The sequence below is a fragment of the Rattus norvegicus genome, chromosome 17 (genome assembly GCF_021556685.1).
Source record: "Rattus norvegicus strain SHRSP/BbbUtx chromosome 17, alternate assembly SHRSP_T2T, whole genome shotgun sequence".
Lineage (NCBI taxonomy): Eukaryota > Metazoa > Chordata > Mammalia > Rodentia > Muridae > Rattus > Rattus norvegicus.
Window position 1 is genome coordinate 64,959,861 of NC_141550.1, and position 14,568 is coordinate 64,974,428.

The 14,568-nt window shown below is 41.8% G+C and overlaps 1 protein-coding gene across 4 annotated transcripts in view; it reads left to right on the forward strand.

Moving 5' to 3' along the window:
- Ryr2 (ryanodine receptor 2) overlaps positions 1–14,568 on the forward strand; it is a 593,362-nt gene that overhangs the window by 239,895 nt on the left and 338,899 nt on the right. For all 4 annotated transcript variants that reach the window (XM_087591546.1, NM_032078.3, NM_001191043.3 and 1 more), the window contains 1 exon segment: positions 1,381–1,493. In XM_087591546.1, coding sequence (XP_087447672.1) covers positions 1,381–1,493 — 113 coding nt within the window.

The following is a 14,568-nucleotide window of genomic DNA, read 5'->3' on the forward strand; positions in this document are numbered from 1 at the left end:
CACCGTCTGCTTTTTTCGTGAGTTCCTGAAGCTCCTTGGTGTTTGCCCTTTGTTTCCTGTTTGTCTTCATCAGAATGAAACTCACAAGGCAGGTTTTTTTTTTCTTTTGTGCTGATGACTTTTCAATTACTGAGGCAGTGACTCAGAAAGAGTGGATACCCTGTCAAAGTTTGGGAGAATTGAATGAAGATGCAGATCAGTGAATGGAAGTGAAGAATTCTCACTGGTTTGGGATGGCTGCAGTGAGTGCATGAGTTCCTAGGATGTATCTCAGATAATTTTACTCATCCGCATAATATCAATCACTGAGCGCTGCAGTGTGGTGGCAGGGACCTGGGAAAACCCCAAGGAACAGAAGGCACACATGTTCTGGCATTGGGGGAGTTCGTCCAGAAAAAGAAATAATACTATAGAAAAAATAATAAAGGACTGGGGAGACGGCGTAGTGAGCCTGACAGTTGGAGTCGGATCCCCAGATCCCACCTGGTACATGGATTGCACTGACTCTTGCACTGTGTCCTCTGATATAGTCACACACACGATATGGCTTGTGGTATATATGCACAAGTGAGTAAAAATGAAATAAGCCCAAAACAGGGAAAAACAATGGAGTTTGGTAGGGGAGGGGACAGATGATTGGAGATGAAGGAACCACCGGAACCCAGCTAGACCTCTCAGAGATCAAGGGCTCAGGACTTCAAGGGACTATGGATAGCTGCCTGGCTGCTTCTGGTTTGGGTGATGGGGCTAAGGAAGGCAGATGGATGTGTGCTTTTTGATGGCTGCTTGACTCATTTCAGATGGATTTGTCTTAATGTATACCAGCTCTTATAGTACATCTGTCTGTACTACGAGTCTCTTAGATTAATAGGAACTAATGCAATTTATAAGGAAATAAAGCAAAGTGGGGAAGATGTGGTAATGAGACTTTTAAGATAGCAATCCTTTGTGTCATTATTGAATCAACAAAGAGAGCACTTAAAATGCAACTACCCCAACAGAAAACCTCAATTCCTTTTGATGAATATCACGCAAATACATATTAATTCTTAATAAGATTGTTTAGGGAATGAAATCACCCTGGCTAACTGGAACATCTAGGCCCGTGTTAACATATGTAAATAAATGTCCCTTTCCAGCAGTTTTTATTGGAGAAAAGATACCAAACTGTCACACCCATTTCCCATTAAGAGAAAGGTTGCATTTCGGTTTGTCCCACCCTTAGTGAGTTTGGCTGACTTCCTCTCATTCCCATGATCCAAGAGATTAATTTGCATGACATCATGTATTTCTGAAAGTCCCATGAGTGGCATCACCTGCAGAGGGAACGGATCTTAGATTAACTAAATCGTCTCTGTGTTTCAATTCTGTCACTTGCAGGGGAGGCTTGCTGGTGGACCATACATCCTGCCTCTAAGCAGAGATCAGAAGGAGAAAAGGTGCGGGTTGGAGACGACCTCATATTGGTCAGCGTGTCCTCAGAAAGGTACTTGGTAAGTGTGGGGACAGGGCTGAGGGCTGATGCTCTGCTGAGGGTCAGAGGTGAAGTGATGCTTGGTAGAAAATGTGCTTATGAGCAAGTCAAGCTTATAGGGAGATGCTTCCTAAAGGCTCCTGCCTCTAACTGGTGAGTTATAAATAACTCCTAAGAAGAGAGGGAGATGCCTATGGCCTTAGGGGAGGATAGCTCCCTGGGTCTCTTTGAGCAGGCTTCCCCCTCTCCTGCCCCACCTTGATATGCATATTCATGAGGCTAGTGGTGCCTGCTCTTGGGGTCTTTTATTAATAGAATGTAAAGGAGTCTGATTGGGGATTTCAAATTCTTTGGTCTTTGTTTCCTGCCCCTTGTAAAGGTTACATCATGTGGGTTCTCGGTCCATATTTTGATACTGGTGACAGTAACTGACTGTGTGAGAGACACCATTAAGCAACAGCTCACCTGTCAGCAGCACTGTTAGCAGCACTGCCTCAACTCAAAGGGTGGTGGCTAATTAAGTGTAGGAGAATGAAGATGTTAGTGAGTCCTTGGATATATTTTTGGTTTTTTATGACAAGGCAATTATGGATTTATTTTAACATATTTAATAGGCTGTTTTTCTAATCCAAAGAGTAATCCTGTACAGAAGTTCATAGAAGAATGAGATCCAAGGAAAGGTAGATGTATACAATATTTTTAGGGTTTTTTTGTAATTTTTTTTGAGAGAGGGTCTTAACTGTGTAGACCAGGCTAGCCTTGAGCTCATCCTTCTGCCTTATCGTCCATTGCTGGCAAAGTAGGCCTTCACCAGCGTGCTCAGCTAAATAGTACATTTCTCTTTTGCAGTATTGAGTATTCAGCCCATTCCTAGTGTATGCTAGACAAACACTCTACTACTGAACAATACTCTGCTACTGAACTGCCCTCTAAAGATTGAACCACTAATTGGACATTGTTCTGTCTTGCTTTTCTGTTGCTGAGATAAACACCAAAACGACTTGAGGAGGAAAAGGTTTATTTCACCCTAGAGAGTTACAATCCATTATTGTTATGGAGAGAAGGCAAGGCAAGAACTTGAAGTAGAAACCATGAATGAAAAATGCTTCCTGGCTTACTCCCACTGACTCCTTGCTAAACTAGCTTTCTTAAACAAACCCAGGGTCACCTTTGTAGACATGGCACTGCCACAGCAGGCTAGGCTCTCCCACCCTCAATTAGCAGTCATGTCCCACAGATACATCACAGACCCATCTGATCAAGGCAATTCCCAGTTGGGATCCCCTTGAATGATTCTGAGCAGTGTCAGTTTGACAGCTTGTGTCAGCTAAGAGAAATAGCAAATAAGAACAGTTTTAAAGATTTCATGAATACCAACATAAAGTATCCCAGAGGGAGTAATAACTGGTAATGGAAAGAAAGATGGCACAGAGTAGGTCATTGTGAAGTAATCATTGTATTAAAGAGCCTACTGTGAGAGGCAATGAACCTCTCACACGGTAGATCAGTCTTTAGGGTGTCCTTTTGCTTTGTAAACATGATAATAGAAGCTGGGGAAACAGAGCAGTCCATCAGGTACTTGTGTGGAAACTTAGGACATGAGTTCAGATTCCAGAATCCATATAAAAAAATCAGGACATGATAATACACTTGTCCCAAATATGGTGAATCAGAGGCAGGCAGATTCTTGGTGCTTGCTTGCCAGACAGTGTAGCCTATTTAGTGAGCTTCAGGCCAGTGTGAGCCTATCCCAGTAACAGAGTGGCTGGATGGCATCTGATCTGATGTGTGGCTCTTGAAGTTAACTTGTGACCTCCACATGAACACATGAACACACACACACACACACACACACACACACACACACACACAGACACACACACACACACACACACACACACACACACCCAAGACTGAAACACAAAGGGAGAAAGGGCTTGGTAACAAAGTCATTTTCAGTGTACCAACAAGTTCAATTCATTCTCAAGTGTTTCTAGGGAGACGAGCCTTGCCTGGCTTCCTGTGTACAGAATGGTGGTGTTAGAGACAGCGGGATGGTTTAACAGAGCCTCCTGTCATGGACAGGAAAAATGGCACTGCTAGGTGAGTTTGCCCCAGCATATGGTGGGAGGCCTGAAGCCGTCCTTCACTTTTATGTCCATGTTGTCCCTGTGTAAGTTTCTAGTGCCATGCCACTGTGCAGCTTATTAAAAATATGCATCATTAAGGCCCTGATGTGTACCAGAGCTGTGCCACGAGGGTGATGCAGAAGATGGGCATTTCAAGTTTAGCAGGGCTGAGAACCCAATGGGAAGAGATCAGCTCATGCCTCCTTCAGGGCAACACTCCAAACCTGTTTTCGTTTGACTTAGACCTGACAGCTCCTATCTGCTATGGTGTCTCAGCTTGTACTTCACGCTGTGCAGCAGAACTGACTTGATAGGGTGGTCTTATCATCCATCAGAGGAATAGCCAGAACCTCAAAGAGCTAGGCATCTAGTGCCCCTCTACAGCTATCCACCATGCGGGTTCTAGAACTAGCTCCCTGGCCTCCGGATTTTCTGTTTTTAAAGTAAGTTTAGTGCTCATGGGAGCACCCAATCCAAACCTTACTGTGAGAGGGCAGTTGAGTGTTCGTTGAACGAGAAAGGACCTCAGGAGTAAGTGACAAAAAATGACACATGCAGTTCCCGGCCTTTGGAAACAAATAAACCTTATTCATTAAAATTTACTACTAGTTCTCAAGCTGCATTTTGCCCAAGTACTTAACTTCACTTTACTGAGTAGCCTGTATATATGTATGTATATATATATATATATATATATATATATATACACACAAATATATATTATATTTATTTAAAAATATATTAGGAATATAATACATAAATAATTTGTATATATATACACTTTGTATATATAATACAAATATACATAATAATTTGTATATATAATAATAAATAATATATTTATTTTAAAATATATTAGGAATATAATACATAAATAATTTGTATGTATGTTGGATATAAAACAAAATATATAAAAGGTCTAGAATGTAAATGCATAAATATTTGTTTATGTTAGATATAAATATAAACGTGTGTGTGTGTGTGTGTGTGTATGTGATTTTGAGACATGGTCTTACACTCTATAGCCTTGATACTCATTGTGTAGGCCAAGATATCTTTAAACTAAGGTAACCTTTTTTTTTCCGCCTCAATTCCCGAGTACTAGGCTCATGGGCATTGGCTACTAAACTCAGTTCTGGGTAACCATCATAGAGGTTAACAGAGCCACGTGGCTGAGATTCCACTCTTGTGCGCTAATGAGGCCAGAGCTTTTATTGTTCATATCCACAGAACCCCGCAAAGAGCAGAAGGAAGGAATCTCCAAGAACACACTGTCCATGCTTTCTGCTCTCAGACAAGTAATGCTGCTACCAAACCATGTGGTCCACTTTCTACCGTGTGACAGGCACCCAAGGCAGGCTAACTTAAAATAAGAGAACACTAGTTTTGACTTGAGAGTTTTGAAGATTCCATTCTGTGGCCACTAGGCCCCATTGCCACGGTCCTGTGATGTGACAGAGCATCCTGCCAGGGGAAACACGGGGGTTGGGGTGGGGGAGCAAGCCTGCTCATCTCAGGGCAGTGGGGACAGTAGAAGAAAGAGGTAAGAATCAGACATGCCTGGGAAACCAGAAGAGACTGCACTCTGCACACACATCTCGGACGCCAGAGGAAAACACCAAACGCCATCTGGAACCCTGGTGCACTGAAGCTCCCAGAAACGGCAGCGCAGATCTTCCTGGTTGCTGCCACCACAGAGACCTCGTGGGCAGCACCCCGAGAGCGAACTTGAGCCTCGGGACCACAGGTAAGACCAACTTTTCCGCTGCAAGTGACCTGCCTGGTGAACACCAGACACAGGCCCACAGAAACAGCTGAAGACCTGTAGAGAGGAAAAACTACACGCCCGAAAGCAGAACACTCTGTCCCCATAACAGGCTGAAAGAAAACAGGAAAACAGGTCTACAGCACTCCTGACACACAGGCTTATAGGGCAGTCTAGCCACTGTCAGAAATAGCAGAACAAAGTAACACTAGAGATAATCTGATGGCGAGAGGCAAGCGCAGGAACCCAAGCAACAGAAACCAAGACTACATGGCACCATCGGAGCCCAATTCTCCCATCAAAACAAACATGGAATATCCAAACACACCAGAAAAGCAAGATCTAGATTCAAAATCATATTTGATCATGATGCTGGAGGACTTCAAGAAAGACGTGAAGAACTCCCTTAGAGAACAAGTAGAAGCCTACAGAGAGGAATCGCAAAAATGCCTGAAAGAATTCCAGGAAAACATAAATAAACAAGTAGAAGCCCATAGAGAGGAGACACAAAAATCCCTGAAAGAATTCCAGGAAAACACAATCAAACAGTTGAAGGAATTAAAAATGGAAATAGAAGCAATCAAGAAAGAACACATGGAAACAACCCTGGATATAGAAAACCAAATGAAGAGACAAGGAGCTGTAGATACAAGCTTCACCAATAGAATACAAGAGATGGAAGAGAGAATCTCAGGAGCAGAAGATTCCATAGAAATCATTGACTCAACTGTCAAAGATAATGTAAAGCAGAAAAAGCTACTGGTCTAAAACATACAGGAAATCCAGGACTCAATGAGAAGATCAAACCTAAGGATAATAGGTATAGAAGAGAGTGAAGACTCCCAGCTCAAAGGACCAGTAAATATCTTCAACAAAATCATAGAAGAAAACTTCCCTAACCTAAAAAAAGGGATACCCGTAGGCATACAAGAAGCCTACAGAACTCCAAATAGATTGGACCAGAAAAGAAACACCACAAAATAAAGAATATTAAAAGCAGTAAGGGAAAAAGGTCAAGTAACATTTAAAGGCAGACCTATCAGAATCACACCAGACTTTTCACCAGAAACTATGAAGGCCAGAAGATCCTGGACTGATGTCATACAGACCCTAAGAGAACACAAATGCCAGCCCAGGTTACTGTATCCTGCAAAACTCTCAATTAACATAGATGGAGAAACCAAGATATTCCATGACAAAACCAAATTTACACAATATCTTTCTACAAATCCAGCACTACAAAGGATAATAAATGGTAAAGCCCAACATAAGGAGGCAAGCTATAGCCTAGAAGAAGCAAGAAACTAATCATCTTGGCAACAAAACAGAGAAAAAAAAGCACACAAACATAACCTCACATCCAAATATGAATATAACAGGAAGCAATAATCACTATTCCTTAATATCTCTCAACATCAATGTCCTCAACTCCCCAATAAAAAGACATAGATTAACAAACTGGATACGCAATGAGGACCCTGCATTCTGCTGCCTACAGGAAACACACCTCAGAGACAAAGACAGACACTGCCTCAGAGTGAAAGGCTGGAAAACAACTTTCCAAGCAAATGGTCAGAAGAAGCAAGCTGGAGTAGCCATTCTAATATCAAATAAAATCAATTTTCAACTAAAAGTCATCAAAAAAGATAAGGAAGGACACTTCATATTCATCAAAGGAAAAATCCACCAAGATGAACTCTCAATCCTAAATATCTATGCTCCAAATACAAGGGCACGTACATATGTAAAAGAAACCTTACTAAAGCTCAAAACACACATTGCACCTCACACAATAATAGTAGGAGACTTCAACACCCCACTCTCATCAATGGACAGATCATGGAAACAGAAATTAAACAGAGACGTAGACAGACTAAGAGAAGTCATGAGCCAAATGGACTTAACGGATATTTATAGAACATTCTATCCTAAAGCAAAAGGATATACCTTCTTCTCAGCTCCTCATGGTACTTTCTCCAAAACTGACCATATAATTGGTAAAAAAAATGGGCCTCAACAGGTACAGAAAGATAGAAATAATCCCATGCGTGCTATCAGACCACCACGGCCTAAAACTGGTCTTCAATAACAATAAGGGAAGAATGCCCACATACACGTGGAAATTGAATAATGCTCTACTCAATGATAACCTGGTCAAGGAAGAAATAAAGAAAGAAATTAAAAACTTTTTAAAATTTAATGAAAATGAAGGTACAACATACCCAAACTTATGGGACACAATGAAAGCTGTGCTAAGAGGAAAACTCATAGCGCTGAGTGCCTGCAGAAAGAAACAGGAAAGAGCATATGTCAGTAGCTTGACAGCACACCTAAAAGCTCTAGAACAAAAAAAAGCAAATACACCCAGGAGGAGTAGAAGGCAGGAAATAATCAAACTCAGAGCTGAAATCAACCAAGTAGAAACAAAAAGGACCATAGAAAGAATCAACAGAACCAAAAGTTGGTTCTTTGAGAAAATCAACAACATAGATAAACCCTTAGCCAGACTAAGGAGAGGACACAGAGAGTGTGTCCAAATTACCAAAATCAGAAAAGAAAAGGGAGACATAACTACAGATTCAGAGGAAATTCAAAAAATCATCAGATCTTACTATAAAAGCCTATATTCAACAAAACTTGAAAATCTGCAGGAAATGGACAATTTCCTAGACAGATACCAGGTACCGAAGTTAAATCAGGAACAGATAAACCAGTTAAACAACCCCATAACTCCTAAGGAAATAGAAGCAGTCATTAAAGGTCTCCCAACCAAAAAGAGCCCAGGTCCAGACGGGTTTAGTGCAGAATTCTATAAAACCTTCATAGAAGACCTCATACCAATATTATCCAAACTATTCCACAAAATTGAAACAGATGGATCACTACCGAATTCCTTCTATGAAGCCACAATTACTCTTATACCTAAGCCACACAAAGACCCAACAAAGAAAGAGAACTTCAGACCAATTTCCCTTATGAATATCGACGCAAAAATACTCAATAAAATTCTGGCAAACCGAATCCAAGAGCACATCAAAACAATCATCCACCATGATCAAGTAGGCTTCATCCCAGGCATGCAGGGATGGTTTAATATACGGAAAACCATCAACGTGATCCATTATATAAACAAACTGAAAGAACAAAACCACATGATCATTTCATTAGATGCTGAGAAAGCATTTGACAAAATTCAACACCCCTTCATGATAAAAGTCCTGGAAAGAATAGGAATTCAAGGCCCATACCTAAACATAGTAAAAGCCATATACAGCAAACCAGTTGCTAACATTAAACTAAATGGAGAGAAACTTGAAGCAATCCCACTAAAATCAGGGACTAGACAAGGCTGCCCACTCTCTCCCTACTTATTCAATATAGTTCTTGAAGTTCTAGCCAGAGCAATCAGACAACAAAAGGAGGTCAAGGGGATACAGATCGGAAAAGAAGAAGTCAAAATATCACTATTTGCAGATGACATGATAGTATATTTAAGTGATCCCAAAAGTTCCACTAGAGAACTACTAAAGCTGATAAACAACTTCAGCAAAGTGGCTGGGTATAAAATTAACTCAAAGAAATCAGTAGCCTTCCTCTACACAAAAGAGAAACAAGCCGAGAAAGAAATTAGGGAAACAACACCCTTCATAATAGACCCAAATAATATAAAGTACCTCGGTGTGACTTTAACCAAGCAAGTAAAAGATTTGTACAATAAGAACTTCAAGACTCTGAAGAAAGAAATTGAAGAAGTCCTCAGAAGTTGGAAAGATCTCCCATGCTCATGGATTGGCACGATTAATATAATAAAAATGGCCATTTTACCAAAAGCGATCTACAGATTCAATGCAATCCCCATCAAAATGCCAATCCAATTCTTCAAAGAGTTAGACAGAATAATTTGCAAATTCATCTGGAATAACAAAAAACCCAGGATAGCTAAAACTATCCTCAACAATAAAAGGACTTCTGGAGGAATCACTATCCCTGAACTCAAGCAATATTACAGAGCAATGGTGATTAAAAACTGCATGGTATTGGTACAGAGAGACAGATAGACCAATGGAATAGAATTGAAGACCCAGAAATGAACCCACACACCTATGGTCACTTGATTTTTGACAAAGGAGCCAAAACCATCAAATGGAAAAAAGATAGCATTTTCAGCAAATGGTGCTGGTTCAACTGGAGGTCAACATGTAGAAGAATGCAGATCGATCCATGCTTATCACCCTGTACAAAGCTTAAGTCCAAGTGGATCAAGGACCTCCACATCAAACCAGACACACTCAAACTAATAGAAGAAAATCTAGGGAAGCATCTGGAACACATGGGCACTGGAAAAAATTTCCTGAACAAAACACCAATGGCTTATGCTCTAAGATCAAGAATTGACAAATGGGATCTCATAAAACTGCAAAGCTTCTGTAAGGCAAAGGACACTGTGGTTAGGACAAAACGGCAACCAACAGATTGGGAAAAGATCTTTACCAATCCTACAACAGATAGAGGCCTTATATCCAAAATATACAAAGAACTCAAGAAGTTAGACCGCAGGGAGACAAATAACCCTATTAAAAATGGGGTTCAGAGCTAAACAAAGAATTCACAGCTGAGGAATGCCGAATGGCTGAGAAACACCTAAAGAAATGTTCAACATCTTTAGTCATAGGGGAAATGCAAATCAAAACAACCCTGAGATTTCACCTCACACCAGTGTGAATGGCTAAGATCAAAAACTCAGGTGACAGCAGATGCTGGCGAGGATGTGGAGAAAGAGGAACACTCCTCCATTGTTGATGGGATTGCAGACTGGTACAACCATTCTGGAAATCAGTCTGGAGGTTCCTCAGAAAATTGGACATTGAACTGCCTGAGGATCCAGCTATACCTCTCTTGGGCATATACCCAAAAGATGCCCCAACATATAAAAAAGACACGTGCTCCACAATGTTCATCGCAGCCTTATTTATAATAGCCAGAAGCTGGAAAGAACCCAGATGCCCTTCAACAGAGGAATGGATACAGAAAATGTGGTACATCTACACAATGGAATATTACTCAGCTATCAAAAACAACGAGTTTATGAAATTCGTAGGCAAATGGTTGGAACTGGAAAATATCATCCTGAGTGAGCTAACCCAATCACAGAAAGACATACATGGTATGCACTCATTGATAAGTGGCTATTAGCCCAAATGCTTGAATTACCCTAGATGCCTAGAACAAATGAAACTCAAGACGGATGATCAAAATGTGAATGCTTCACTCCTTCTTTAAAAGGGGAACAAGAATACCCTTGGCAGGGAATAGAGAGGCAAAGATTAAAACAGAGACTGAAGGAACACCCATTCAGAGCCTGCCCCACATGTGGCCCATACATATACAGCCACCCAATTAGAAAAGATGGATGAAGCAAAGAAGTGCAGACCGACAGGAGCCGGATGTAGACCTGTCCTGAGAGACACAGCCAGAATACAGCAAATACAGAGGCGAATGCCAGCAGCAAACCACTGAACTGAGAATAGGACCCCCGTTGAAGGAATCAGAGAAAGAACTGGAAGAGCTTGAAGGGGCTTGAGACTCCGTATGTACAACAATGCCAAGCAACCAGAGCTTCCAGGGACTAAGCCACTACCTAAAGACTATACATGGACGGACCCTGGACTCTGACCCCATAGGTAGCAATGGATATCCTAGTAAGAGCACCAGTGGAAGGGGAAGCCCTGGGTCCTGCTAAGACTGAACCCCCAGTGAACTAGACTGTTGGGGGGAGGGCGGCAATGGGGGGAGGGTTGGGAGGGGAACACCCATAAGGAAGGGGAGGGGGGAGAGGGATATTTGCCCGGAAACCAGGAAAGGGAATAACACTTGAAATGTATTTAAGAAATACTCAAGTTAAAAAAAAAAAAGCAGACTGTGAAAAAATAAACCTGCCTCGGCCTCAGAACTGGTTGGGGTCATGCTAGAAAAAAACAAAAAAAAAAACGTGGTAAGAATTCTCTCTGTCAAAAGCACAACCCCAATCACCTAACTCCGTCCCACTAGGCTCCACCACGGAAGGTTTCCTCCCAACAGTAATGGGGCCACCTGTATTACTAGGTGGGTGAAGGATGCTGATGCTGACAGACATCCTCACTGAGCACTGTGGTGAGGAGTTCATGGATGTATATGGTGGACTCAGTGCGAAGGTTTTTAGAAAATGGATGAAAATGAAGAAGTGTAGTGAATGGACTCTGAGTACCTTGGCTGGCCTTGAGCTGGCTGTGAAATCAGGGAGGACGCTGAACTTCCGACCTGCATATCTCTCCCTTCCAAGTGTTAGGATTCCAGACGTGGCACCGTGCCTGGTTTATGCGGTACTGGCATTTGGGCACAAGGTCTTGTACATTCTAGACAAGCACTCTGTCAGCTGAGCCGCATCCCCAGGCCCCATGTATAGTTTCTTAGGTCCTCAGTATCTTCATCTGCAGGATGGGATGAAGTATGAACCATTCAGCTGATGCAGGGGCATTAGGAGAATCAAATGCTGAAATCCAAGTAAGGTCATTTGCCCTTGAGTAGTAAGTAGCTGCCTGTGTTTGCTTGAGAAGTTGGTGCCCCTGCACAATGGTTAAGGAAGCTACTGGTATTTGGTTTAAGGAAGAGAAACCTGGTCTCGAGAGGAGGACTATTACAGAGAGTCTTAAATAAAGACTTACTGTAGGAAAGCAAGGTCTGTCTATATTCCGAGATGCTGACATGATTAAAGAAAGAAATAATTAAAACGTCTGTTTCAAAACACATTGGTTAAAAGTGACCATAGAAAATTAAAGCTCTAGCCTTTGACTTTTTCTCTTCAGGTTCGTGGCTGATGAGCTACTTCTCTCCCTCTCCTGAGATCATTTAAGATTAATCCAATCGTACATTTGGAACACTAATGGGGCTGGAAGCCCTTGTAGTGGTGAATTGATGGCCAGCTAATTTTCTTCCCTCCCATCTACAAAAGAACCTCCCAGACAGAAGAGGGTGCTGTGGTCAGGGATGTTCATCCTGTCTGTCAGCTTTGCAGGTTGGACACAGGTCAACCCCCAATGAATAAAGGGGTCTTGGCTGTAAGAATGGTTGTAAACTACTCACACGACACTGTCTTTACTTTTGCTGTTTGGTGTTCTAATGTGAAACGACATCCTGATCTTTCCAGGACTGTCCAGAAGGGGTTTTCTGTGCTCCTATTGGACAACTTGTCTTTTAAAGAGGCTTTTCCTAAAGCAGCTTATATATAAGAGGAAAAAAATCTTAGTATAGAGAGAGCAGGACAAAGTGGTGTTACTTAGTATCTTCTTCAAATGGAATAAGACAGGGTAAGTCACATGGAACTTCATTTTTAATGTGTCAGTTATAAAACCTCCCTGGTCTGCATAGATGCTTCCCATCTGTGACTTACGGAAACGTTGATTTTTGTGTTGTCCAGGTTACTTGCAGACCTACAAAAATCTCAGGGTTCATAAAACCGTAGCCCAATAACTTATTGAAAATGAACCATCAAGGATCTGGAGAGAGAGCTCAGTAGTTAAGAGCCCTTGCTGCTCTTGCCTGGGACCTGGGTTCTGTGCCTGCGTCCTAGCATGACACAGAGGCCAGAGGCCGACTTTCAGGACTGAGTTCTGCCCATCCACCATGTGGGGTCTAGGGATTGAACTCAGGTCGCCGATCTTTAACCTCTGAGTTCTCTCTCTAGCCCTGGCTTAATATTTTATCAGTAGCAAATAAACAATGCATGTTGCTTTTAGAGAGTTAGAAATAAGATAGTATTTCTTGATGGTACCAGAAAGGTCCAAACTCACATCTTCAGGCTTGGCCCCATGAGCCTTTACCTTCCTGCTGACTTACCTCCATGGTCCTTGGATTTTTAAATAAGAAAGGCATTTTGATTGAATAACGAGTTGCTGGATTTCCTAAATCTACATAGATTCTATGTCAAAGGAAGGCAGGGATCCTTAATAATTTGTGAGTGATTTATTATGACAGTTCAATTTAGGGGCCACCCCCTAAGCACATGCCCTGCCACTGAGTCATCGGGTCCAGTCCTTTTGTTTAAATTTTAGTTAATTTACCTTAGCCCCCTTTTCTGTTTCTATGGTGCGGGTGAGAAAGCCATCAGATATTACATTTAAAAAACTACCCAGTCTTTGTCTCCCATTTATCTTTTCTTGTTTTTTTTTCCCCCAAAGAAGAAGCTGCAGCCCGAGGGCTATGATAGCTTGTTTACTCATGTTTCTTGTCCCCGGATGCTAATTTATTTGGAATGCTGTATCACCAGGGCCCAAATGCCTGACATTTAATAAGAGATAAATAAACGAATGAAAAACTGCATCAGACAAGGGCTGAATGCAGAGAATCTTAGAAAAATGTTGGGGCCATGGAGCCTTCTGGCAATGTGATAAAGATCCCGACCTGCTGTCCCAAGCAGCTTTTGGAATGCAGCAAATGAATCCACAGGATTAGAAGGAAAATTAAAGAGTCAGAAGATACCTCACTCTATGGGATTTGGGTTAAGATCTCAAGAGAGTGGTGGGTCACTTAGGCCTCTGGGATTCTGAGTTTCTGTCATATAATATTTTATTCCTTCATAGCTTTAGGATCAGCAGTTTTGATGGATCCTGCTTTACTGCTCCTAAATTGGAAAAGTCCTTTATTTTTTACTATTAATTTTCGACACATTGCTCAGACAATTGTTCTGTATTTTTTAAAGGTTAAAACACATAGGCTAAAACAGATGGATTGGTGGGTAAATGGCTTGCAGGGCACACATGAGTAACCGAGGTCTATGCTCCAGAACACATGGCAGGAAAGTCATGGACTGGAGAGATGGCTCAGTGGTTTGGATCACTGTTGATCTTGCAAGAAGACCCAGGTTTGATTCCTAGCATCTATGTGATGGCTCACAACCGTCTGTAACTCCATTCCAGGGGATAAGACACCCTTTTCTGAGCTCTGTAGGAACTAGGCAAGCATACAGTATGCACGTGCGTGCACACACACACACACACACACACACACACACACACACACACACACACAGAGAGAGAGATAGAGAGAGAGAGAGAGAGAGAGAGAGAGAGAGAGAGAGAGAGAGAGAGAGAGAACAACATTACGTTAAAGGTCAGACTTGATTGCGGAGCCAGGCACCCTGAGTCCTGACACAGTGGCTTAACAGA